Below are 27,953 nucleotides of genomic sequence, written 5' to 3' on the forward strand. Positions count from 1 at the left end.
TTCGTCCTTGAAGCTCTCTCCTCTCTAGGCTTGTGTGACACCAACCTCTGGAGGTAGGAAAAACTATCCTCCTATGAAAATTAAAGCTTCACAGTCAACATAGAGATGTTCTTAGTTTGAACCCACTGGTATATGGAAAACTAGAGCAGGAAACATGGGTGCGCAGAGTCAAAGGTCAAGGTTGACATTTCTACAACCTGGGACAGGAGCTTGTAGGAGAGAATTGTAATCAGTCTTGCTTGTAGCTGTTGCCATGTGATAAGTGTGTGTCTGTGGCTCTGTCCACTGCTAATGGTGAGCCATTTTAAAAAATATATATTTTTATTGATTTCAGAGAGGAAGGGAGAGGGAGAGAGAGATAGAAACATCAAGGATGAAAGAGAATCATTGATCAGCTGCCTCCTGCATGCCCCACACTGGGGATCGAGCCTGCAACCCAGGCATGTGCCCTGACCGAGAATAAAACTGTGACCTCCTGGTTCATAGGTCGATGCTCAACCACTGAGCCATGACGGCTGGGCGGTGAGCCAGTTTTAAAAATGAATATTTATAAATTTGTATACTTGCTCTACTCAAGTCCTAAGAGTGGTGTTCCAAGACATAATACGTTTTGGAAGCAAAATAAGTCCCTAAATTGGCAATTTTGGCACGTTACACCAATACTATCCAATTATGTTAGCTGGCGAGGAATGAGTGAACAACAAAAGATGAAGTCATTACAGCTAAGCTGACTGAAAATGGAGTCTGTATAGCGAAGCCGACGGCACTGGCTCAGATCAAAGGGACTGAAGCATGAGGAACAGATTTTATTTTACTGTAGCCCGAGGACTTAAGCTGTTCAATTTCTCAGTTGTGCGTCAGTGCCCAGAGATACATAAATTCTTATAGAAGCATCCGGGAAAGAATGAAGGAGTGAGGAAAGAATGCTCACGTGTCCAGACTGCAGGACATCCAGTATCCAGACCGGCGGTCATCGGAGGTGATCATCGCAGACTAACCTAGAGGAGCAGAATGCAAGACGGATTCTTCTCAAGAATGTTTGCTATGAGTACAGAACATTCGGGTGTTACCTGGTAACATTTCTGATTCGCAAATCCTAGGACCCTTTAATTAAACTTTGCCATTTTTAATTTTAGCCGCCTCCTGATTCATTTATGTGAAGTCAATACTGGCATTTTCCAGGGTTTGAATATTTGCTATTGGCTACATACTATTCTTTGTAAAGCGAATGTTCATCATGAGAAAAAGGAAGCTTATAGCCCTGGCTGGTTTGGCTCAGTGGATAGAGCGTTGGCCTATAGACTGAAGGGTCTGAGGTTCCAGTCAAGGGCACATGCCTGGGTTGCGGGCTGGATCCCCAGTAGGGAGCATGCAGGAGGCAGCCGATCAATGATTCTCTCTCATCACTGATGTTTCTATCTCTCTCTCCCTTCCCCTGGGGGGGTGGGGGGGGGGGGGAGGAGGAAATATATATACACTTGGAGATGCATTTGGATATACTCAACCAGCATCAGTGCAAAATGAAGTAATTTTTTCTAAGTCTGAAATATTCATCCTAAAAACAAAAACCAAGGGCAAGTAATACTCTTATGTGCTTTAAATTTTCACTTTTAAGGATAACTATTCAATAATAAACATTTGTGATATTATCAAGCCATTTTTAAAAAGATTTTTATTTGGCCTTTACTTTGAGTTAATATTTCCTTGTTTTAATCAACCAAAGGACTTGTATGCATGCATGTAAGCATAACCAATGGACACAAGACACTTGGTGAGGGCATGTGCCAGGGGGTGGGGGCGGCCGGGGAAAGGTCAATGGGGAAAAAAAAGGAGACATATGTACTACTATTTGTAATACTTTAAGCAATAAAATAAAATTTAAAAAAAGAAGTTAACTAGGAAAAAATAAAAGACAAAATAGTCATGAGGATATAAAGTACAGCATAGGAAATATAGTCATTAATATTGTTATAACTACGTGTGGTACCTGTTGGATATTGAAAATATTTGTAAAGCTAACCATTATGCTGTACAACTGAAACTAATACAAAATAATATTGAATGTAAACTGTAATTTAAACATTTTAAAAATACAGCCCTAACCGGTTTTGCTCAGTGGATAGAGCGTCGACCTGTGGACTAAAAGGTCCCAGGTTCGATTCCGGTCAAGGGCATGTACCTTGGTTGCAGGCACATCCCTAGTGGGAGTGTGCAGGAGGCAGCTGATCGATGTTTCTCTCCCATCGATGTTTCTTAACTCTCTATCCTTCTCCCTTCCTCTCTGTAAAAAATCAATAAAATATATTTTTAAAAAAATACAACAAAAAATTTTAATAAAAATTATAGCCCTAAAAAAACAAAAAGATTTTTTTTGGCCTTTACTTTGAGTTGCTGTTTCCTTGTTTTCATAATTTTTATTATCAAATGTCTTTATAAAATAGAGGTCATTTTTATATGTTATTGAAAATATCATCTTGTCATATCATATTGACTTGTAATAATAATAAACCATGCATTTATTATTATGAGTTTTTTAAAAACCCGAAAACTTCTGAAATATTTAGTAGAACCTTCTTCCGGAAGAATGTCCACTGTTTATTATGCTCCATCATTATTTTTTCAAAACACATCAAAACGTTAGGAAAAATACAGAATTAACGCATTTCTCAGGAATTGCCGAGAATTTTTGGAATTCTGGCATCTCGTTCTCAAACTTCAGAGATTCATATCAGTTGGGAATTGGAAATGCTCTTTGAAGTTCTAACATTCCTCGGACTCTGCATCTCTAATCGCCAGATCTTTGTCATTTCTTCTGACCTTCCTCTCCCTCCTCCTCCACACTGCCAGAGTCTTTCTAAAGTGCAAACTTGACCTGTCGTTCCTCTGCGAGACCCTTCCCCAGCTCCCCAATACCTTCCCTGATGTTTCTCAAAACGCAGCCTCAGACAGCTGCATAGAGGCATCTGCGAGCTTCTCACACGTGGTGGTTTGGGGGGCCTCACTCAGGTCCGCCGAATCGGAACGCTGGGACTTGAAGCCTAGGAACGTGCATATCAAACACAACTTCTGGATGATTTAAACAACTTTTTTATGGTTAGAAACAACACAAAGACAGAAAGCCACATAACACAAATGTACAGGTTATTGAACCGTAAAAAAGGCAAACGCCCGTATCTGAAGGCCAAAGCTTGCCACCCACCCCAGAAACCCGCCACATGCCCCTCCCAATCATAACCCCCCCCCCCCCCAAGGGCAGCCGTCATCCTGAATCTCATCTTGACGGTTTTTGTTGGTTTGTTTCTTTATTTTAATGTCATTAAGTTCTGTTTAATGTTTGCTCCTCTTTTCATCTCTTTTTTCCCCCCTTATAATTCATTTGTTACTGAGAACAGATCATTTGTCTTACAGTTTCCCATGATCTTTGCTAATGGCACCCCCAGCTAGCATGTTCCTCTCTCCTCTGAATTTCCTGTTAGTTGGCAGTTGAATCTAGAGGCTTAATCCAATTCATGTTTCTTTCTGGGTTTTTTTGGGTGTGTTTTTTTGGTGCCTTTTTTTTTTTTTTTTTTTAACAAGCCTACGTTTACATGTGATGTGTGTTCGTCATCGTGTGACTCACATACTGTAATTGTGTTTTCTCTCTCATCGTGTACATTCCCTGGCCCAGATCTGAAATCAGCCCATATATCGTGGGTAAATACCTCGGAGTAGAACTCCCAGTTCAAAGGTAGTTAAGTGTTTAACGTTCTAAGAAGCCATTAGAGTTTTCTGAGGTGATGTACTTATTTACGCTCCCACCAGCAAGGAAAATTCCAGTTGCTCTAAATCCTCACCAGTACGTAACCGTGTTCATTTTATTTCAGCCATTCTGGCGGTATGAAATACTATTTCATTGTGGTTTTAATTTGAAGTTTCCTCACAACTAATGCTGTGCAACACCTGTTCATGTGCTTGTTGGCCATTTGTATGTCTTCTTTTGTGAAATGTCTCTCCAAGTCTTATTTCAATGATCGATTATTGTGTCACAGACCACCACAAAAATTAGTGGCCTAAGACAAAACCATTTATTCGCTCACTATTCTGCTCTCCGAGCTGGGCTTATCTGGGCAGTCCTTTTGCTCCAGGTGATGTTGGCTGCAGTCACCTGGAGGCTCAGCTGGGACTGAACTTCAAAGGTGGCTTGACACAGGCCTGGTGCTGCAGCTGGGGTGGCTGGAACAGCAGGAGGCTGGCCATCTCTCTCCACAGGTTCCGCACTGCGGTAGCCCGATCACTTTACCTGGTGGCTCAGAGTTCCCAGATGGGGCATTCCAAGGAGACCAAACCCACCGTGCAAGAGCTTGTCTTGTTGCATCGGGCTAGCCAGTGCCTCACAGGCCAGAATAAGTCCCCCTGTCCAAGCCCAGAGTCAATGCGGAAGGGACTATACAAGGGCGTGAACATAGGGGGCACAGTTCATTGGGGGCCACCAACATAAGTCTTCCTCAGGTCTTTTGCCCATTTCTAATGGGATTGTTTGTCTTTTCAATATTGCACTACTTCTTTATATACTCCGAATGCAAGTCCTTTGTTAGATATAAATAAGTACTGTGAATATTTGTTCTAAGTGGGTGGCTTACCGGTTTATATTCTTTTTATTTTTTATATTTAATTTTTTTATTGATTTCAGAGAGGAAGGGACAGGGAGAGAGATATAGAAACATCAGTGATGAGAGAGAATTATTGATTGGCTGCCTCGTACACACCCCACACTGGGGATCGAGCCCGGTCAGGTCAGATGCGGGGTTTCGGCTCCATCCCCAGTGAGGGGCATGCAGGAGGGAGCCAACCGATGATGTTTCTCTCTTTCTCTCCCTTCATCTTTGAAATCAATAAAAATATATTTAAAAAACTTGACATTAACTTCTTAATTTTAGTTATTGTATTATTCATTTGTAGAAAGAAGTCCAATGTGACTGTTTTCAAGTTTACTGTCATTTTTTCATGGTTTCCCTATTTCATGCTAGTATTACAAGCTCGTCTTTCATTTATTTATATTCTGTGTAAAATAATTCCGGTGTCTAAATTCCTTACGGGTGTTTTTCGTTGCCTCTTATTTCTTCTGGCTCTTGCCATGGGATCTTATTTACTTAAAAATTTATTTGTGTCATTAATTTGGAATCGAGGCTGAAGATACCTCCCGACAAAAAAGATTTGCACCTGCTTTTTCCGGGAGGTGCCAACAGTCTGGAGTCATCTGAACCCAAGTTCAAGGCTCGAGGTTACATGTCACCCAGCAGGTACAAACGAGGCTACGAGTCCAGGCGGGGGCTGGTTTACTCCTGAGCGTCCGGGCCTCTGGGATCCGCGCCTGCTGTGGGGAGGGTCTCCTCACCACGTGCTTTCGCTTTCATTTGTGCCCCTTGCCCAGGGGAGTCAGCAAAACAACAGTTTGAACCGGCCAGAATGAGGAAATACCTTCGGCATGACAGTGACTTCTGTGCTCGGTTTATCTAAGTTTTTGTTTTCCCATCAGTAGAATTCTCGTAACACCTTACTTTCTGTTGAGACCACGGCACCAGCGTTTTTAGCTTGCAGTGGGAGAACTGCTCGAGTAACGCAGCCTGACATTACCAGGAAAAAGGGAGCTTATTAGACCTCAGACTCCACTTTACAGAGATGGAGGGGGGAGGGAGGCCACCTTCCTGGGGTCCTAAAACCAGTAAGAAATGGAGCCAGGCAGGAAACTGAGGACTCGTACCCCAGGCCTAGTGCTCTCTCCCCCAAGCCCCCTTCGAGACTTGGCTTCTCCATATGTAAGGAAGAAGCCTGGCCAGATGGTCTCTGAGGGCCCATTCAACTCAGACGTTTTCGGGGCAGGGTCTCATGGCTTTTCAATCCTCTGAGACACACTCAGCCTCCTCTGCACCTGGCCTTCCCTGACTTGCGGGGCTCAAACCCGACACCTGAGGCCCGTCACTGACAATTCCCAAATCAGCCACCAGGGGGAGGTGGTGTGCTGAGATCGCCCAGGTTCTGAGATTCCCGCACAGCCTAGGGCTTCTTTCTTCTTGGATGTCTTTGCTTCTCACCCTCTGAGTAAAGGGGAAATGATTTCGCCTTGGATCAAAGCCCCAGGCCTCTTCTGCTTCCTTTCATTTGCCAAACTCTGGCAGATGCAAGGAGAGAAATCATTCTATCCCTACCCTTGCGAGCCTCGTGATCCACTAAGTCAGCGGTTCCCAACCTCTTTTTGGCCACGCCTCACCTGAGCATCTGTAAAATCCTGATGCCCGCCCCGCCCCCGCCCCCGCCCCCGCCTGTGACCTATAATTCTTATTATTCAAAAAGTGAACTTCTATTCACTTGGAGGAAGCCTAAAAGGCCACTAACTTGGTCTAAACAAGCTTCCAAAGAACATGGCATCCATGAAAGAGAAAAATAAAAGGACAGTTGAAGTACTGAGGAAGAAATCACTAAGAAATTGTTAAAAAAAAATAATAATATGAAGTGATATGGAAAACAGCAAATAAAGTTTCAAGACATAATAGAGAAGCGAAATGCATAAATATGTCACAATTATATTTATATACTGTATATGAGGCCCCTAGAAACATAAGAAATGCAAAACATTCACTGTTAATAACTCATTCTCAAATTGCCCCCCTTAAAAATCCAATTGCCCCCCTGAGGGGCGTGTGCCCCACGTTGGAAACCACTGCGCTAAGTCCTGTTCTCCAAGCTAGACTTCCGGATGTTTTTTCCACTTCCCTGTCTTTACTCCTGCTGTTCCCCTTCCCCCATCGCTACCATTACATTTTCCCTCATTCTTCAGGCTCAGCTCAGATGCCTTCTCCTTCCTGGAGCCTCCTACCAGGATCCTCATCTCCATCCTCCCATCCCCCAGTTCTGGTTCTGTCTCTTGAACTCCCGACTGGCCATGTGCTTTTTTCACGCTCCAGACTGGAAGCTCCTCGGGTAGGGCAGGATTTCCCCCACTCCTGGCGCCTGGTCCAGCCCAGGATACAATGAGGGCTGGAGGAGGGAAGTGGGAAGGTCTCCTGGCGGGGATTTCCGGGAGAGCTGCAGGAAGTCAGAGCCCAGCACCCAGAGGCCTCCGCCACGGCAGCTCCCTTTCCTGCTCCGAACCCCGAGCCTTGGGGTTCAACTTTGCACTCGCTGCTGAGGAAATGACCAGCGGAGCTCCCAGTTCCAAGCACCGGTGTATAATATGAAACCAAAAGCACCAAAAGAGAACATAGGAGGGTTTCTGATTCACTTTGGAGTTAGACCTTTCTATGACTCAAAATCAGAAGTCATAACAAACCAACTATATATCCATATCCCTCTCTCTCCCTCTCTCCCTCTCTCCCTCTCTCTCTCTCTCTCTTTTAGACTTTTGTTTCAGAGCGGAAGGGAGAGGGAGAGAGAGGTAGAAACATCAACGATGAGGCCCAGCTGGTGTGTTCAGTGGTTGAGGGTCGACCTATGAACCAGGAGGTCATGGTTTGATTCCCGGTCAGGGCACATGCCCAGGCTGTGGGCTTGATCCCCAGTGTGGGGCGTGCAGGAGGCAGCCGATCAATGATTCTCTCTCATCATTGATGTTTCTATCTTTCTCTCCCTCACCTTTCCTCTCTGAAATCAATTAAAAATATCTTTAAAAAGAGAAACATCAATGAGTATCTTAGGTATTCTCAGAATACCCGAGCCTTCAGCACAACCCAGTGGGACAAGATAGCAATATCTATCGAACACACTTGGGTTAGGCAGAATTCTAAGGTGACCCTCATTGGCTTTCACCTTTGGGTGATCCCTTGTGTGGGGGCAGAATCTGTGAATATGATGAAAACATGAACTCTGGAGTTATGTCCCATTATATGGCAAAAGAGATTTTTTAGATGTAAGTAAGGTCCTAAATCAGTTGATTTTTAAGGTAGAGACATGACCCTGAGTGGGCTGGACTTGATCAGGAAAGGCCTTGAAAGAATTTTTCTGGCCGGTCTCAGAAGGAAAAGTCAGAGATTTAAATCATGAAGCATGAGAATTCATTGCGCCATTTCGGGGAAGCCACGTAAAGAATGTAGGCGTCATCTAAGAGCTGAGAAGGCACCCAGCTGATAGCCAGCAAAAAAACAGAGACCACAGTCCTACAACCACCAGGAACCAAACTTGGCCAATGTCGGGAATGAGCTTGGAGATTGATTTCCCCCAGAGCCTCCAACTGAGGACCAAGCCTTGCCAACACCTTGATTGCGTCCTCAGCAGAGAACCCAGCCACCCTCAGGCCAGACTTCTGACCAACAGACTGTTAGTTAATAAATGGGTGTTATTTTAAGCTGCTGAGTTTTTGGTAATTTGTTATGCAGCAATAGAAAACTAACACAGTACCTACAACCTAGCAATCCACGTTGGGGAATTTATTCTGCAGATATATTTGCTTGTATATGGAACAGTACATGTACGTGATTATTGCAACATTACTGTGACGCCAAAAAGAAAAAAAAATCTAGTAACAACTAAAATGTCCATCAATAGGAAATTGTTAAATAAATTATTTCAATCTCTACAATAGAAACCATGCAGTAATATGAAAGGAGGAAGCTCTATTTGCTGATAAGGATCTGCAAGACGCATGCCTAGTGGGAAAAGGCAGCGCAGTGATGTAGTTTGTTACCTTTTACGTGAAAAGGGCATTAAGAACGTATTCATTTGTGTACTTGCCTAAAGAAATTCCAAAGGAATACCTAAGGTACTCATATAAAGTGGTGACCTGCCGGGGTTGGGGATGAGGAGTCAGAAGACAGCAAATGAGGCACCTGAGGCAGGGTGAGACTTTGTTCTATGGTTAAAAAAAATGTTTTTATTGGTTTTAGCGAGAGAGGAAGGGAGAGGGAGAGGGAGAGAAACATCTATCGACTCCCTTCTGCAGCCCCCTACTGGACATTGAGCCCACAACCTGGGCATGTGCCCTGATTGGGCATAGAACCAGCGACCTCTCTGTGCATGCGATGATGCTCAACCAACTGAGCCACACTGGCCAGGGTTGTCCCATGCTTTTTATATAGATTTTCGAGCCATGAGAATGTAGCAATTCGTTAATTTAAAAATAAAACAAAACCATTTGTTTTAAAATAAATCGGTGGGGCACTGCCTCCCAGTTTCTTTCTGAACCTGAACCTACTCCCAGGCCCTGTCTCAACAAGCTGGCTCTGGTGCACGTCATCCATGTAACCCTTGACCTCCAGCATTCCATCCTTATTCCCCTTCTGCCCCAGGGGGAACTAGAGACAAGAATTCACATGGCTGTGCGAGTGAATCATCTCTCTGGGACTCAGTTTTCCCATCAGCGAAAATGGAGATAATAAAGTTCACAAAGTGGCTGCAGGATGAGATGATTCATGTCATGTGACCGGCCCATAGAAGGTGCCCAGCCCGTGGCAGATGCTCGCAGCGTTTGAGATGGCTGGGGTGCAGGAGAGACTGTTCCTTGTAGAGGGAGTTTACCAAGCGCACAGTAGGTGGACAAGAAATGAAGGACCCCTTTCTTTCCCCCTCACTTGCTTTGAGAATATGGCCCAATTCCTCCCTCCCTGTCGCCGTTCCTTCATTTGTAAATGAGAGGGTTAGAATGAATGAGCTATCTGATTTATAAGTTTTGGAGCCCTTGGTGACTAGGGAGAGCTCCCTCCCATGTCATAGATGGGTTAGGGAGGCCCAGACAGAGTGGCAGCTTGTTCAAGATCAGAGGCAGCGCCAAGACTGGTACTCACTCCCATCCAGGGCCTTGGCCTGAGCTCTGCCCAAGCACATCTGTGCCCAAGCAGCCATGCGGTGGCACAGGAGACTCTCCTCTGGGACTCTCCCGATCTTCCCAGCTTCTGGCTTTACTCTAGAAGGGCTGCTGCCCACCCAGCCTCGAGTTTGGAGGAGCCAGCTCCCCAGCCCCTCCCTGGCATCTGTCCCCACCAGTGGGAGACACGGGGTCACACGAATGCATTACAGGCGTCCCTTGGAGACAGCACCCTCGGGGTGGGGTAGAACGACTAGGGGCTAGGGACTTCCTATGAGTTGGGGCACTTGTGACCACTGCAGTGACCTGCCCCACGACAGCCTCTGACTTTTGGTTTCTCCCCTGAAACTCCCACGTGCCCAAGGGTATCCCTCACCTCATCCTGCTGCTCGCAGAGCTGCTGGCCTTCAGCAGTTACTTCGCTCCCTGGGCCAGCGAGAGCGGCCTTGGGTTCTGACCGCCCTTCTTGCCTCTGGGATCCATGATATTCCTCGGGATCCTGGAGCAAGAGGTCAAGTTCCTTGTCCATTGGGGGTGAGGCTGGTTCCTGGTACGGAGCCTTGATTGACGTAAGTGACCTGATAGGAGATGCTGGTTGTGTTGCCCACGGGGAAATATGACTTGGTCTGTCCCCGGTGTGTCCTAGGTGTCCAGGGCCCGCTGCCTGTCCGTCACTGCTCACTCTAGGAGCCTCCTGGGGACGTCCCTTACCCTCCAAGCTGATGTGCACAGAGACTGGAGGGACCCCTCGAGTGTGCAAGCGTGTACAGACTCTGATCTGTCCTAAGCCTGTTGCCCGGTTCAGTCTGCTTCCCCTGTGGGTTGACCCAAGGAGCGTGAGCAGGTTTACACTCGTCTCGGGTCGTTTTACCCGGTTTGACTCACTTTGTGTCGGTTTCAGCACTTCTGTGTCTACTTGACTATTCGGAGCTCATGGTGGCCTTTTTGATTTGGGTCTTTTAATAAGAGCGGAGCGTTATTGTCCCCCCACCCCCACCCCAGGGCTTTACGTATATTAAGTCGCATGATCCTCACAACGACCGTGCAGGTAGGGACTGATAGTGTCCCCATTTTACACAGGGAGAAACTGAGGCACGGAGAGTTTAACAAGCTCACCCCAGGTTTCACAGTCACTGAGAGAGGAAGCCAGGGTCTAAAGCTACTCCATCTGTCTACAGACTGTGTTCTTGACCTCGATTTTGGGCCCTCGCCCCTGCAGGTGAGTGTTTGAGCCACTTTAGGTGAGTAGGCTGGTCTGAGCCGGTTGGTTCTGCTCTTCCCAACGTGAGCAGCTCTGTACCGGCTCACTCGACCAGTATGTATATGGCCTTGAATTTGGCACATTCCAATGGACACGGAGCTCTCAGGCCTGTGCAACCTTGAAACAGAAGACCACGGTATTAGTTTCCTAGGGCTGCTGTAACAAACCGCCTCAACCTTGGCTACTTTTTTTTTTTCTTAATTGGAAAAAAAATTATATTTTGGAAGAACTCACTACATAAGGTGACAGAATTCCAAAATCAAATTACATGAAAATATACATCGCCATTTCTTTGTACACTAAGTGAGAAAAATCTGAGTATAGAAGAATCGAGGCAGAGAAATATGAAGGGCTAAGGTTAGAGGGTAGATAGCATTTTTAATAGCAAACCCAGAAGTGAGGTAAGGTAGAAAGCCTGTCGCTGTGCATGCTGTACTCACCCAACCTTTACCTTAGGTAACCGGAGGGCGGAAGTAAAACCAAATCAGAATTTTGTATAATTGGGGTACATTTCAGTAAGTTGAATTCAGAACCAACTCTTTTTAGTAAACTTGGCTACTTAAAGCAACAGAAACTTATTTTTTCATAGTTCTGGGGGCCAGAAGTTCAAAATTAAGGTGTCTATACAGGACTGTTCTCTCTCTGGAGGCCCAAGAGGAGGATCTGTTTCTTGTCTCCTCCAGCTTCTGGTGGCTCCAGGTGTTCCTTGGCTTGTGGCCGCATCACTCCAATCTCTGCATCCGTGGTCACTGGACCTCCTCCTCCTCTGTGTCCCCTTTGTGTCCCTTACAAGGACACTTGTCAGTGGATCTGGGGCCCACCCACAGATCCTTAATTACATCTGCAAGGACTCTTTCCAAATAAGGTAACATTCATAGGCTCCAGGGATTAGGACATGGACATACCTTTTTTCAGGGATTCAACCCATTGCAACCACTGACGTCACATTACAGTATTTCCCCCTGAGGATCCAGCTCTTAAAAGTGTCTATTGGATTAGTAGTCACCCAACTACTGAGGTCTTTTTTTATTTTAATATTTATTGGGGTGACATTGGTTAATAAAATTATATAGGTTGCAGGTGCACAGTTCTACAATACATCATCTGTGTATTGCATTGTGTGTTTATCACCCCAAGTCCAGTCTCCTTTCATCACCATTTATCCCCCTTCACCCTCTTCCACCTCCACCCTCTCCCCTGTCCCTCTGGCAATTTCAACTATCGGGATCTTATCACTTTCTGCTTAGGGATTCAAAGGTAAAAGTGTAAAACGTGCTTGAAGCCATGGAAGAGCTTCCTGTATGTTCCAAGACCTATTTATTAACATCCCTGGCTGGGAAGATCAGGACTTGGAAATATTTCTGTAAACAGTCACTGGAAGATGCTACCAGTTTTCTAAGATGTTTGCTGCTGATAACACCAAGCTTACGATTCCTGGGGGCAGTTTCTTTAGCGAAAGTGAAACTGAATTGAAGGAAAGCAGCCATTAGCTCCAAATATCCCAGCATTCCTGGCCTGGGGTTGAAAGAAACTAGCCATTTAGATATAGATGGAGACGGGGAAATGGTGTCATTGTTCAGCAAATAGACTTCGCAAGGAAGCAGCACTTAAGGGCCCTTTGTGTTCAACTGGCCCCAAAGTACCCATGATACACAGACATTACAGAGAAGGGAAAGCTGTGTTTCTGTTTCCTACATTTCCCCAGGCTCACCGACACCCGAGGACCACACACACTGCCGGGTGTGAGAGTCCGTTTGGACCTGAGAATTTCAGCCTCTGCAGAGGCAAGTTCAGGGCTTGGGCTCCAGATCCCGTTCTGCCCGTAAGCCGTGTGGCCTTGGGCAAGCCATCACACAGACTGGCAGACCAGAGTCATCACAGATTCATAGGCAGCAACTTCACATGGTCACTCCACACTCAGGCCATCCTACTGTTTCTCGAGTGGCCTTGGTTGTGAAAAGGATGTCACCTCTGGTCCTTGATCCTCCATCTTCTCCATCCCCCCCCACCCCACCCCTGTCACTTTGTCTCACTTCTATCAAAGGCCTGCTCTGTCTTCCTGTGTCTGGTCACCCCCATCTTTACCAAGGGCATTGCTCCTGTGTAGCCCCTCCCTCCATAGAATCAGTTCCTCCCCCTCCTACAGGTCACTGTCATCAGCATAGAGACCCAATTTCATATCCTCATATTTGGACAAAACCCTCTCTCGACCCGTCTATTCCCAGCCAATGTCCCTTTGCACTGAAACTTTCTGAAAAGTTCCCGTGGTTGCTCTCTCCCATTCTTTAGCTCCCGTGTGCTTGTCCAGCCATTCCAATCCAGCTTCCGTATTCACTCTGCCACTCACAAGGCTCTCATCAAGGCGGCCCGTCTCCTTGTTGCCAAATCTACCAGACACTTCTCTGTCCAACTGTTGGGCAATATTCCACACAGGCCAACGCTCTTTCCTTGAAACACCTCTCTCTTCTCCTGGCTCCTGACAGCTCTCTCGCCTGCCTTCCTCCTTCCTCCTGCTCAACCGGCCCCAAAGTACCCACGATACACAGACGTTACAGAGCTCGGTCTATGTATCATTCCTCCTCTCTGCCCAACTTCCAGTATGGGAGCTTCCCCAGGCTCAGTCCCCCTCCCGCTGGACATGTCTGAGCTGGAAATCAGCACGGGGCACATGGTACTGGGTACTCAGTACTCCATGGTCCAAGCGCACCCCCAGCCTGCTCAGGTTCCAGGGAGAGAAACAGTGTCCACCTTTCAGTGGGAGGAGCAAAGAATCTGCACCCAGCGGCCTAGACACCCAGAAGTCCTCCTGCACTTCTCCGCTCTCTTGCCCACCACAGCTGATCCTTCAGCAAGCACTGAGTCCCATCTTCAGAATAGGTCTTGAATAGGCCCACTTCTCTTGTTTCCGCCGCCTCCAGCCTCCTTCAAGCCTCAGCATCTCTAGTCTTACACTGGCCTCCTCCCTGGCCTCTCTGACTCCACGTTGGCCTTGTAATCTGCAGAGCAGCCCGAGTGGGCAGTTGCACTTGTGAAATCTCTGCGCAGTCAGAAGTCCATCCCAGCTGCTTGCTATGGCCTCGGGGCCCTGCCCGATGGGCCCCAGCCCACCTCCCAGCCCCTCTTGCTCCTCCGCCCCCTTGTTCACTGTGGTGCAGCCACTCTGGGCTTTCTTCTGTTTCTCAAACAGACCAACTTGTGCCCGGCCTCGGGCTTCGCTCATGCCCATTGGGCTTCCCGGCCCACCCTCCCCTGGGCTCCCGGAGTGGCTGCTTCCTCGGCCTGCAGGTCTCAGCTCAGCTGTCATCTCCTCTCTGAGACCTCCTGGGCCACCTCCATGCTCCAGGCTCCCAGGCCATGTACACATCTTCACAGCACTGCGCACTGTGGAGTGACTCCTTGGTATCTGTTTGCTCATTCATTTGTCTGTCTCCCCAATCACTTGCAGACTTCACGACAGCGGAGCCCGTGTCTGTGTGACTCAACCCTGAACACTCAGCCCCTAGCACAGAGCCCGGCACACAGTGAATGCTGGGCAGATGTGCGCCGAATGAATGAGAGCATCAGTGAGTAAGGCATGCCACCGCTCTGTACGACGCACTTCCACGTGGCCCCTAATCTTATCTGCCGCAAGCCCCAGCATGCTCCCGCAGAGCAACAGCCTGCCTGTCACGCAGCCCTGCGGGCAGCACTTTTATAAGGCAACCACCCGACAGCCCCAGGAGCCCGACATGTCATGACAGGGCCCAACACCCACACGGTAGGCCTGGCCCGGATCTCACTCTCAGTCCCAGGGACCACTGCTCCCAGTGCTGGACACGTCCAGCTGACCAGTGGGACGAAAGAGACTCCCAGCCTGAACTGGAGCACCGTTTGGGACTGAAACATCTGAGCCTCCAGGCCTGGAGTAGTGGGTCCTCGGTCACAGACCTGGGCTGAGCCGAGGACAATGGGTGTTTGTCTTCCCAGGAGGCTCTGCTTAGCTTCCAGGGGAGAATGGCCGGTTCTGAGCACCCAGAGCAGCTGTCGGGGGGAGGGGGAGCCCTGGACCTCTGGAGAGAAGAGAGGAAGCTGGGCCTGTGCTGAGTGACCTTGGGCATGTCACTGCCTCTTTTCAGTTTCACCGCCCCCCCCCCCCCCCCCCCCCCCCCCCCGCCAACTTTTGCAGAAAGAAAAGAGCATGAGAGGACCCCAAGGGAGCATCCGGGCACAGATGGGGAAGCAAGGCCCAGAGAGGGGCAGGGTCTGCCAGTCTCTGTGAGGCAGCACAGTCACCGCTGAGCCACCGCCTGCCCCCCAGGAGCGAGCCTCACCATGAGTGAGTCCTGCTGCGGCTCCTCACCTGTTGCTCTCTCTGCCTCAGGCTGTTGGACAAGAACAAGACAGAATGAATGAGTCACCAGGAAGGAGGAGGCCATGGAAAAGGAAAGTGGGGTTCCAGCCCCCCTCCCGGAGCCCTGCCCTTTTCCTCTCCTCTGGCCAGGCAGCCCAGTGAGTCACGAGGTTCCAGTGGGTTCAGCGCCAAGCTCCGTGCTGAGAAGGGACTGCCCCCCCCCTTACACACACACACACACACACACACACACACACACACACACACAGACAAGCCACGCTCTTGGCTGTGTGATTTCTTGCTCTGTGTCCCTGCCTCCTATGCACAGACGGACAGACAGGCCAGGACAGGGGGGCAGCCCAGACCCCCAAACAGACACAGACACCTAGTGAATAGGCAGACACAGATAGGGACAGTCACACAGCTATGCACACAGACACACCTGCCAACAAGCACACACATACAGGCACCAGTACACTGGCACAGGCAGGCAGACCCGTGACCAGCACAGGGGCAGCCTCCAGGCAGATGCACAGCACAGAGCAGACAAACAGACTCAGGCAGACACACACACACACACACACACACACACACAACACAGACTTCAAGGGGTGGCCTTCAGAGTGTGATTTGAGGCAAAGGACAGGCCAAATGTCCCCGAGGGGCCAGCCTCAGTCCAGGAACGCACTGAAACGGTCTATGGAGGTGGGCACGCCTCCCCTGCCGATGTGACCTTTACCAGGACGCAGAGGCCGCGTGCAGAAAGGTGGCTGGGGGTGACATCATGGAAAGGGACTTTTCAACCAGGAAGGTGTTGAGACCTGTGTCGGGTGACTAAAGGTGACTGGAGGGAAAGGAGCCGAGTGGTGGCAGGCAGGGAGCCTGCGTTCTGGCTCTGTGGCCTCAGATACAGCTGACCTCTGAGCCTCAGTTTCCCACCGAGCCTTAGTCCCAGGTCCCCACAGGGAGCAGATGGGCCAGCTCCTGGGTGTGTCAGTGCCAATGCTGGGGCTGCAGAACAATATTCCCCCATTCTCCACCCCCCCTCCTCCAGGACAGGATCCCCTTGGTGACTCACTGCCCAGTCCCCTGTCCCCTGGCAGGGGGTAATCCAGTCACAGATGCCTGTTTGTCCTGGTCCCCCTCCCTCCCCCCCGCCCCCTGCTGGCCAGCTGAGGATGCCCTAGGCTGGGGGAGGGATGCGGGGAGGTCAGCGAGAGGGCAAAGGGAATCCCCAAGCTTGGTGCTCAGTCCCACCTCCCCGCCCTTTCCCCAGGGGCAGCTTTGAGGCCTGGGGAGGGGGACCTGCCCAGGTGTAGTCTCTCCCCACCTCCCTGCAGTTAGAGGCCTTTGGCCCACACCCAGCCGCCTGGAAGACAGGGGGTTGTGCAATGGGAGGTAAAAGGTGACAGCGGGCCTGGCGGGACAGAAGCCCCATTGTCTGGGGCCCAGGCCAGCCTGGGCAAAGGAAGGGTTTATGCCCCGGGGCAGGAAGGAGGGCTCTGGGCAGGGGGAGGGCACCAGCTGTCAGGACTCGTGCCATTGGGCCCTGGAGGAGAACAGGTGCCAAGCAGGATGCCCTCAGAGTTGGCAGAGGGGGCAGACCCAGCAGACCCAAGGAGGGGTTGCAGGGCAGGGAGGCAGCCCCTACCGCACACCGCCTCACCCCTCAGGAATCTTCAGCCATCCTTGTCCGGATTCCAATCATTCCGAGGAGGGAGATGGCGTGGAGCGGACCCAGGCGAGGGGGCACTGTGCGGGGGTGTGCGTGGCTGCTCTTACTGCGGAGGCTGCCGAAGGGGGCCTGAGAGCGGTTTGCCGCGGGCACCCTCCCCATTATTTCCCAAACTGGGGTACGGAACTCGGAGCTCCGGGCCCCTGGTCTCCCCTGCTCCGCGGGAGCCCGAGACCCGGGCTGGGAAGTCCTCACCCGTGTCAGACCACAGTCCTTTCCCTTTCGGTTGGAGTTCCGCCCCTAAGGGAGCAGCTTCCCCGAGACCAGGCGAGCACAGCCCCCGGCTCCCCGCGCCCCCACCAGCCCCGCCACTGAGCTGCGGGGCGGCCCCAGGTGCAGGCGTGGCCCGCCCTCCGGCGGCGCTGGCCCGGCGGGGGGGGGGGGGGGGGGGGGCGGTACAAAAAGCGGTCCCGCCCCGCGCTCCTCACTTGACTTTGAGTGTCCAGCGGTCACAGGAGTCCGGTCGCCAGAGTCCGGAGGCGGTGCGTGGGGCAGCCCGGGCCAGCCCACACCCTCATCAGGTAGGGACGCTCAGCTCCGCGGGAGAGGGTGCGGACGGGGACGGGGACGGGGAGGAGGAGGGAGCGGGCAGAGCGGGAGCGCGGAGGGTCAGAGGGAGGAGGACCCCGTCAGGGATGGAGGCGGAGGCGGTGGCAGAGGGACCGGGACAGGAGAGCCCTCGGGTCCAAACCGGGGTGTTGAGTAGGGGAGGCCAGGAATGCCACACCCCACCTCCTGTCCTCGAAGGTCCCCAGGCGAGTCAGGGAGGGGCTGCCTTCCTGCCCGGCCCCCTTCTCCCCAGGAGCCAAGGAGCCTAAACGTGGCTCCTCGGCGAGTGCCGGCTGGGGACACCGGAATCGGGGTCTCTGGTCCCGCCAACCCCCTTGGGCTCAGTCCCAGGAGCTGGGAACCACCCCTGGGGGCCAGGGGGGGCTCTGCTGCCCGCCTCCCGGACCCTGACCTCTGCCCTCCCTGGGACCAGGAGCACCATGTGGAGATGCCCACAGCGGCTGCTGCTGCTGCTGCTGCTGGCTGCCGAGTGGGCCCTGGGTGCCCGGCGGGGCCGTGGGCGCCGGGAGCTCGCGCCAGCGCTGCACCTGCGGGGCATCCGGGACGCCGGCGGCCGGTACTGCCAGGAGCGGGACCTGTGCTGCCGAGGCCGCGACGACCACTGCGCCCTGCCCTACCTGGGCGCCACCTGCTACTGCGACCTCTTCTGCAACCGAACCATCTCCGACTGCTGCCCGGACTTCTGGGACTTCTGCCTCGGCGTGCCACCCCCTTTCCCTCCCAGCCAAGGTGGGCATCGACAGCCAGGGGGGCACTGACAGCCAGGGGGGCACTGACAGCCAGGGGGGGGCACTGACAGCCAAGGTGGGCATCGACAGCCAGGGGGACATTGACAGCGGGGGGGGGGGGCACTGACAGCCGGGGGGGGGGCACTGACAGCCAAGGTGGGCATCGACAGCCAGGGGGACATTGACAGCGGGGGGGGGGGGCACTGACAGCCGGGGGGGGGGCACTGACAGCCGGGGGGGGCGCCGACAGCCGGGGGGGGCACTGACAGCCAGGGGGGGCCAACAGCCAGGGGGGCACTGACAGCCGGGGGGGGGGCACTGACAGCCAGGGGTGGACACTGACAGCCAGGGGGGCACTGACAGCCAGGGGGTCACTGACAGCCGGGGGGGGGGGGATACTGACAGCCGGGGGGGGCACTGACAGCCAGGGGGGGGATACTGACAGCCGGGGGGGGCACTGACAGCCAGGGGGGCACTGACAGCCGGGGGGGGGGGGATACTGACAGCCAGGGGGGGGCACTGACAGCCGGGGGTGGATACTGACAGCCAGGGGGGCACTGACAGCCAGGGGGGCACTGACAGCCGGGCGGGGGGGACTGACAGCCAGGGGGGCACTGACAGCCAGGGGGGCACTGACAGCCGGGCGGGGGGACTGACAGCCAGGGGGGGTCGCTTTTTCAGCCTCAAACTCAGCCAGGCTCAGGAGCAAGGCTGACCCACTGCCATTTCCAGGGGGGGGCTTTGCAGCATCTGGGAAGAGACCCCACCTCACTCTCTGTGCCTCTGGGAAGCCCCCGCTCTGGTCTAACTGGAATCTCTCCAGCGAGACTGAACGAGAGAGGGTCCTCGGTCGGTGGGATTCTCCGCTGGCCCGGAGAAGGGGAGTTTCCTGCCCTTTCTCCCAGTCCCCTTTCCATCCTTTCCATATTCCGGAGCGGACACGGAAGGTGCGGGCCCCACCCACTGACTCACGCCCAGGTTGATAAAGCACAGGGGCTGGTCAGGGTCATCTTAGCCCTTCCTCTGCCTTCCCCGGGGTTCTCTACCCCAGGTGGCTGGTCACGCCTGGGAGCTGGGTTAGATCTGCTCCTGCTCAGCCCTCGCCACCTTCCTTGCCCGCGCACTTGCCCGCTCAGATAGAATGCGTGAATTCCTTCCCAGTTTCAGGGGACTGTGGATGTGAGGCTGCATCTGTGGGTTGCCATCCCCAAGTGCTATATTATTTTAGTGGAGTCACTTGCCTTCTCTGGACCTCAGATTCCCCATGGATTACCCCCCCCCCCCCCAATTCCCGGTCCCCAAATCCCAACTCACAGGCGAAGCATCCCCGGAATGCTGTGGCTGGCAGAAAGTGAAGCAAGAAGGATCTAAGTTGGAGTCCCTGATGCACTTACTAGGCGCCGTTGCTGGGTGACCCTGCAGGAGGGTCTTAAGTTATAGTTTGACTTTGGTTTCAGTGAGGGCTGGGATGTGTGTGTGGGGGGGGGGGGGCGGGGGGGGGGTGTCCACGTTTCTGGGCACCTGACCTTTAAGAACTTGGCCTTTGCCACTCATCATCTCTGGTCTCAGTTCTGCTTTGCTCTTCTCTTCCCTCCCACCAGGATGCATGCATGGGGGTCACATCTACCCAATCTTAGGAACCTACCAGGACAACTGTAACCGTTGGTGAGTGTTTGGGGCTTGGAGAGGCACCCTTCTGGGCTTTGTGGCTGACAGACTTGGTTCAAACCCTATCCCTGTCACTCACTTGCTGGGGGCAAGTCCTTCCCCTTCTCTGAGCCTCAGTTTCCTCATCTGAAACATGGGAGTTTTCACACTGACCGTGTCAGCTTCTATAAACAACATTCTGACAACATTCCCCAGGGGTGACCAGCCATGGGTACCTGACTCCAGGTGGGGCCCTGAGCTGGGAGTCATTCCTAGCCCCTCCTCGCTTGGGTTGGGCTACTGCCACCCCCACCCACCCCACCCCGCCCCCGGCCTTTCTCCATGTCACGGGGGAGTCCGAGAAGGGGGCGCCAGGAAGGAAACCTCTGACTGCAGCATCCGCTGCCCTGGACCGGACGAGGGTCAGGGGTGGCTGCGCTGGAGGTCAGCCAGCCTGTAGCAGGGCCTTCCCCGGAACGTGGCCCTGCTCCCTCCTCACCACCGCCATTCTGTTCCGGCAGGAGGAGGAGGGGGTCAGGGGTGCTCCTCGATTGAACCTGGAGCCTGAGATGGAAAGTGGAGCTGGGGTGGGTAGGAAGCCTTAACGGAAATAATGGGGACCCTGTGACTTAAAAGAAGGAGGCCCTGCACCCTCTCCACCCCCTGCCCTCTTTGCCTGGGAGGCCCCAGAGAGAAGGAAACTTTTTGGAATGCATTACGCATAAGCTGTTTCCATTGCCTCACTGGTGTGAGGGGTGCTGGGTGAGAGTGTGTGTCTGGGGGAGTGGCAGGGTGGGGGGAGAGAGAGAGAGAGAGAGAGAGAGAGAGAGAGAGAGAGAGAGCTGCTTGTATGTGTTCAGAAGATGGAGTGCACCTGCATGATTCTGCCAGTCCTCATAGGATACCTCTGGGCACTGAGGGGTTAACACTTTCTCCAAGCCTGTCCCTAGGGCCTGGCCACCCCAGACCCTCTCTGGAATGCTGGGATCTGTTGTCACCAGTCCAGTCTAGACCTGCTTGGACAGCCCTAGGGGCAAAGGGGAGGTGCAAGCAAGGACTGACCAGCCCTCTGCCCACCCAGGCCAGTTCTGAGCAGCTGGGCTCCCTGTGCTTGGGACACCTGAGGGAGGGTGTGGGGCTGTGTGAGCCCTCGAGGGATGAGGAATGCTGAGAGAGAGAGTCCCAGGGGGGCGGGAAGGAGGAGGAAAGCCTCCCTTCCCGAAGTCCCCTCTGGCCTCCCTGAAAGTGCCCGCCCCCTCCTGGGACTGGAGAGCCCAGCCATACTGGGTCTTTCTTGGTTCCCCTTGAGGCTCCTTAAAAGGCAACATTGGAGGCGGGGAGCCTTGGGCGGGCTTGGAAGGAGGCGATTTAGCATCTTGTAATAGCAGAGTTAAGAGCTTGTAAAAGTACCGAAGAATTCATAGAATTCAACTATTGGTCGACACCTATTTTTTAAAGACCTACTAAGTGCAGCCAGAATGCACCACAGGTTTTGTCCTTGGAGCTTCTAGGCTAGTGGTGAAGAACTAGACCCACAAACACACCCATCATTGCAACCTCGCATAGGCATGAGGGGAAGAAAGAGAACAAGGGGGACCCCAGTTTAGTGTGGTGGGTTGAGGGAGGGCCACCCAGGAAAGGACATTTGTGCTGATATCAGGGAGACGAGAGGCCCAGGAGGGAACATGGGAGGAACAGCGTGTGGGAAGGCCGGGGTGGGACCCAGCTCACTGCAGCCGGAGCTGTGAAACGGGGAGAGAGGCCCCGGGAGGTGCAGGCTGCTTCCTGCAAGTCTCCTAAGCGGTGGCGAGGATTTTGTATTTTGTTCTACGTGTTGTGGGAAGCCACTTAGAGCACATAATCTGATTTACTGGCCAGCTGATCTTCCTCAGAGATCTCTCTGGCTTCAGAAAGGGTGTGTGTAGGGATCACGAAAAGGCAGGGAGCCTGGTTAGGTGAGACGTGGCAGCGGAGCGGGGGCAGGCAGGCAGACTCTGAGCCTTTTGTGATGTGACTTCCTGGACCTGCTGATGGAGGAGGCCTGGGGTGGGGCTGAGCTCTGGCTTAAACACCTGTGGATAAGGTGCGTGACTGGAGTTGAGAATGTTAGGGCAGGAGCGGGTGTGGGAAGGCCGCTTGACCATTTGAAGTTGGAGATGACTTTACACACCCAGAGGGGCCAGCTGGATCTGAGTCTGAAACTCCAGAGGGGCGGGGCTGGGTCCCTGTAATGAGAACAAGAATGGTGGGTGACAATCCTGGAGGACCTAAGACGGGCCCAGCCTTACACTGCACGCTCTGCACGCTGCCACTGCATCCCTGAACGGTGGGGCCATTGTTGTCCTCAATTTACAGGCAATAGTTTAACTTACCTGAGGTCACGCGCCTCATCAGCTAGGACTGGAGCCCAGGATTTGAATTTCAGAATCTATGCTTAGTCACTTCGCTATAGTGCCTCATTCATTCATTCAGTAAAAATTTACTGGGTGCCTACTGTGTGCTAGGTTTTGTTTTGTAGGCACTCGTCAGTACCCAATAATACCTGCCCTTGAGGCCCTTAGAGTGTGTGAGGAAACAGGTAGAAGCAATATAAATAACTAACTGTGTAGGATGCCAGATAGGGATGGCATGCGAAGGGTAAAAATAAAGCAGGGAAGAGAGATAGCAGGAGGGGAGGCTGGGGAATTGTAAGCTAGGGTGGCCAGGGCAGGCCTCCCTGAGCAGGTGACATATGAATGAAAACTTGGAAGAAGCGAGCGAGCCATGGGACGTTGGAGGAAGAACAACAGTGGAAAGGCCCTGGGGCAGGAGCACGGCTGGTGAGGAGTCAGAGGGCCAGTCTGGCGGGGGAAGGGGTCAGAGAGTGGACAAAAAGACAGATTGTGCGGGGCCTGCTGGCACCGTCAGGGCTGTGGCTCTTATTCTGTGATGTGAAGCCAGTAGAGCAGGGGTCCTCAAACTTTTTAAACAGGGGGCCAATTCACTGTCCCTCAGACCGTTGGAGGGCCGGACTATAGTTTAAAAAAAAACTATGAACAAATTCCTATGCACACTGCACCTATCTTATTTTGAAGTAAAAAAAACAAAACGGGAACAAATACAATATTTGTATTTGCATGTGGCCCGCGGGCCGTAGTTTGAGGACCCCTGCAGTAGAGGGTTTGGGGCAGAGGAATGGCACGATCTGACCTGGGTTTAACAGGAACACCGGCAGCTGTGTTAAAAATACACTGAAGGGGGTGCAGGGCAGAAGTGGGGAGAAGAGCAAGGAGACGGCAGCATAATCCAGGTGAAAGGTGATTGAACCACAGGGAAGAGTGAGACGCGGTTTGGATTCCGGGTGCGTTTTTAAGGTAGAGCCAACAGGATTTGCCAAGGAGTTAGATCAGTAGATAAGAGACAGTCACGCTTTTGGCCTGAGCCCTGGGAAGGATGGAGTGGCCGCATCTGGGGACAGGCATGGGAGAAGGGGAGCCCAGAAGTTCAGCTTGGGATGTTTTACGTTTGACCCGTTGGTAAACACGGGGCTGAGGGAGTTTAGGGAGAGACCCGGGGATATAAACTTGAGAATCGTGAACTTGAAGCTGACATTTTAAACCACCAGGCTGGATGGGATCCTCTAAGGGTCTTGTCGTAGACGCTGGTACAGAATCCCAGGCCCATGTAGACCTCCGGGGCCTCTTCCCTTCAGCGGCCGCCCAGCACCCCCCTCACTCCTTCCTTCCCCCCTTGTTCTCCCAGCACCTGCCAGGAGAAAGGGCAGTGGGAGTGTGATCAGGAGCCGTGCCTGGTGGACCAAGACATGATCAACGCCATCAACCAGGGCAACTACGGGTAAGAGGCCCTGCAGTGCCCCGGTGGGCACCCATGCATGTGCACACGCACATTCTGCCCGAGATGCATGTCCCCCAGGCACGCCCACACTCAGATCTTAGTTATGTGGCAGCATATGCTTATGAGCCCATATTTATCTCTCCCACGAACAGGCATGTACCCCAGGACCCCCAGTCTTAGTCTGTCACTTCCACCCCTTCTCTTTCAGGTGGCGGGCTGGGAACCACAGTGCCTTCTGGGGCATGACCCTGGATGAGGGCATTCGCTATCGCCTGGGCACCATCCGCCCATCTCCCTCCGTCACCAGCATGAATGAGATTCACGTAAGTCCATCCTTGTCCACAGTCCTGCCGCCTCATGGCCTAAGATGCCAGGGATCCTGGCACCCTGTGTCCTATTCGTCCGAGGCCGGGGCCTATCCCTCTCTAACAGGCTGTGTGACGCTGGTCAAGTCACTCTCCTTCTCTGGGCCTTCAGTTCTGGCCTATGACAAGATGGGCTGCACTAGAAGAACTGATGTGTAGAGGCTGGGTGTTGTGCTTCCAGCTGAGCCCCTTTTTGGCCTCCCCAGCCTGGGAAAAATGCTCTTGGTCCCAGTACGGCAGGGTCAGGGCCCAAGTGGCCAGGAGGTCACCTTGGTATTTTGGGAAGGGAAAACAGCCACTCCTCCAGCTCGGGCCAGAGAGCAGCGATTCTCGGAAACAACCCAGCGGAACCCCAAGGGAGGAGGGGGCTTCCCCCTTCCCACTAGTGGGACCCTCTCCAGGCAGAAACGGGAACCAGACCAGGACCGCCAGCATGAGGAAGGGGCACGTTAGCAGGACAGGGCTGGGCACGGGCTGGAGGCTCCACCTCGCAGTGGTGGGCAGGGAGGAGGCAGGGGCTGGCCTGGGCGGCCCTGTCTGCAGAGGGACCTCAGCTCAAGGCTGGGGTGAGCAGCCCCTGCCCCACCCCGGGCCTCTGCTATTTGCCTCCTGCTGTTTGCCTTGGCAGCCTGCTTGGTCACGGGACCTGACTGCTCCTTCCCGCCCCTGCCCTGAGTGGCCTGAAGCCCAAGGTCCTGGTGGGAAGGAGGATGTGACAGATTGAAAGGTGCAGAGGAGGAGCGAGGCCGGGGCTGAGGAGAAAGGCAGGATGGCTCTGGCCGGGCCACTGCCCTGTTCCCGGCCACAGGACCGGCGGCCTCCCCCTGACACTAGGGCGGCACTCGGGGGTGCTTGGGTGGCACTGAGTCAGCGTGGAGGTCGCGGGAATCCTTCCTCAGCAGGAGGCTCAAGGTCAAACTGCAGAAGGCCCTGGACTCCTGGTGGCCCCCCAATGCCAGCAAGCCTCCGAGGGGCAGGCGGGCAGAAGCAGGAGGCAGGCCGAGTGACTTTGTCTTGCAGACAATGCTGGTTCCGGGGGAGGTGCTGCCCACAGCCTTTGAGGCCTCTGAGAAGTGGCCCAACCTAATCCATGAGCCTCTTGACCAGGGCAACTGTGCCGGCTCCTGGGCCTTCTCCACAGCAGGTACAGGCGAGGGCAGGGCTGGCTCGGTGGGGAAGGGAGCTGAGGCCTGAGCCCTCTGACGGCCCTTCTGCTCCTTCACCAGCCGTGGCATCCGATCGCGTCTCAATCCATTCTCTGGGGCACATGACACCCGTCCTGTCGCCCCAGAACCTGCTGTCCTGTGACAAGCACAACCAGCAGGGCTGCCGCGGTGGGCATCTGGATGGCGCCTGGTGGTTCCTGCGACGGCGAGGGTGAGCAGCAGGGGGTGTGGACAGAGGAGAGGGCATGTGGCAGGGGCCTTGGAGAAGGCCAGCTCACTCCGCCCCTGCTCCCTCCTGCTGCCCCTCCAGGGTTGTGTCTGACCACTGCTACCCGTTCTCGGGCCGGGAGAAGACGGAGGCAGGCCCCGCGCCCCGCTGCATGATGCACACCCGGGCCACGGGTCGGGGCAAGCGCCAGGCCACTGCCCGCTGCCCCAATCACCACGCCCATGCCAATGACATCTACCAGGTCACGCCTGCCTACCGCCTCGGCTCCAGTGTAAGTCCGCGCTTGGGTGAGGGGCAGGGGAAGAGAGCAGGAAGGCCGGGGCCTCGCCCCTAATGGACACTCTCCTCCCCGCCTCCCACGCTGCAGGAGACGGAGATCATGAAGGAGCTGATGGAGAACGGTCCCGTCCAAGGTGAGTGTCCTTCGTCCTGCCCCCTGATCCCACAGGGCCCAGCAGCACACGTGTTCTGTACAGCACTGAGCAGCAGGTCCACTGGGGCCGGACGTGGGGGGACCATGTCCCCTCCCCATGGGCAGCACCTGGTAGGAGAGGCTGCGGGCCAGGGCGCGCATCTCCACTCGGGCTTCGGTGCCTGTGCTGACGGCTGAGCTGGCCCCGCCTTGCCCTCTGCCCACAGCCCTCATGGAGGTGCACGAGGACTTCTTCCTGTATCAGGGCGGCATCTACAGCCACACCCCGGTGAGCCTCGGGAGGCCGGAGCGATACCGCCGGCACGGAACCCATTCGGTCAAGATTACAGGGTGAGGGGCTCTGGGGGACAGAGGGGTTGGGGGCCACCGAGCTTACACTGGGGGCTCTGAGCCTGCCCGGAATCCAGACCATCTCTCTGCAAAGCCCCGTTTCAAAGAGGAGGAAACCGAGACTCCAAACGAGGAGGGACTTAGCCTAGTCACACCAAGAGTTGGTGCCTTTCAAGGTTTCAAGGGACTGCTCCTTCCTTATGGGGGGAGATAGAATAAGTCCAGTGCAATAGACAAGGATTCAGGAGTGGCTAGTCTCTCCCCATCTCAGCACCTGCTCAGCTCTGCCCGACAGGGACTCACTCCCCAGCCTGCAGTGTCTCCACCTGAGATAACAGGAGGCGTCAGAGTGACTGAGGTTGGTTGTCCAACCAATGACAGCTCTTGGCCGTGGAGTTTGGGGCCTCTAGGGCACCCACATTCCCCGAGTCTCTTCCTTCTGGTCCCTGGTACCCACTCCTCCTAGGCTCCCCAAGTGAGGAGGGAGGGCAGGTGGAAGGGTGAGGTTCCAGAGAAATGGCCCACAGAATGGGGGTCCCTGGAGGACGGAGGCCCACATCCCCCCTGTTCTGCACGCCCCTCAGTTATCCCTCTTATGCCTTCCCCCACACTGGGCACAGGCACACAGACTTAGAGGGAGACCGAGGGAGGTGCAGACAGGACAGAGACCTGCCCAAGTCCTAAGGGTGTACCCACGTGACCAAAGGCAGCAGGGCCTGGATAGGGAATGCCTGGGGGTGCAGCCCCTGAACGCAGGTGGAATCAGCGCCCTTGCTCCTGCCCGGTCTGGCCCGCAGGTGGGGAGAGGAGGCACTACCTGATGGAAGGACGCTCAAATACTGGGTGAGTCCCTGCGCTGCGGGCCCTGCAGCCGCTGACCCCTCCCCCGCCTCCGCTTCTCCATGCCCTGCTCATGCGCCTCCTCGTTCCCAGACCGCAGCCAACTCGTGGGGCCCAGCCTGGGGCGAGAAGGGCCACTTCCGCATCGTGCGTGGAGCCAACGAGTGTGACATCGAGAGCTTCGTGCTGGGGGTCTGGGGCCGTGTGGGCATGGAGGACATGGGTCACCACTGAGGCCGTGGCCACCATGCCAGGCCAGCCGGCAGAAGAGCCCCCTCTGGGGTGGTGCCCCTGCCCCACCCTCCTGCCTGGTAGATTGTGTTCCGGACACAGGCCGACGCCAGGGGCCTAATCCTCGCGGGTTCTGCTGACACAGCGCCCCTCTGGGAGCCGAGGGCAGACGAGGCTGGTGGAGCCCCCAGACCGCCCAGCAGGTATGGGACAGAGCCTGGCCGGGAGAACCAGCCTGCAGACCCCAGGCCCTGCACCCCCACGCAAGACCACTGAAGCCGGGACACTACCAAGTGTCCAGCCCCACCAGCCCATCCCACCCCTGTACTCTTATTCTCCAAAGATATTTATTTTTTTCACTGTTTTAAAATAAAGACAAACTATTGGTAACTTTAACAACTTGGAGCTTCAGGCCAGAGTTGGGTGGCCTATGGAAGAGTTGGTTAGGAAGCAGAAAGGACGGCCTGAGGTCGCGCTGGTTG

General features: G+C 53.9%; 1 protein-coding gene across 1 annotated transcript; it reads left to right on the forward strand.

The window, feature by feature from the left end:
* The first annotated feature begins 17,513 nt into the window (after nucleotides 1-17,513).
* On the forward strand, nucleotides 17,514-27,563 carry TINAGL1 (tubulointerstitial nephritis antigen like 1). The gene is made up of 12 exons (XM_070404591.1): nucleotides 17,514-17,619; nucleotides 18,081-18,397; nucleotides 19,998-20,061; nucleotides 23,785-23,877; nucleotides 24,086-24,200; nucleotides 25,263-25,386; nucleotides 25,469-25,619; nucleotides 25,719-25,908; nucleotides 26,005-26,050; nucleotides 26,277-26,400; nucleotides 27,198-27,243; nucleotides 27,334-27,563. Exons 2-12 carry the CDS (start codon nucleotides 18,088-18,090, stop codon nucleotides 27,472-27,474), a joined length of 1,404 nt encoding a protein of 467 aa, XP_070260692.1. The 5' UTR covers nucleotides 17,514-17,619; nucleotides 18,081-18,087; the 3' UTR covers nucleotides 27,475-27,563.
* The last annotated feature ends 390 nt before the right edge of the window (nucleotides 27,564-27,953 follow it).

This window comes from Myotis yumanensis, unplaced genomic scaffold (assembly GCF_028538775.1).
Source record: "Myotis yumanensis isolate MYYU_CA2020_CCGP unplaced genomic scaffold, mMyoYum1.0.hap1 SCAF_2, whole genome shotgun sequence".
NCBI lineage: Eukaryota > Metazoa > Chordata > Mammalia > Chiroptera > Vespertilionidae > Myotis > Myotis yumanensis.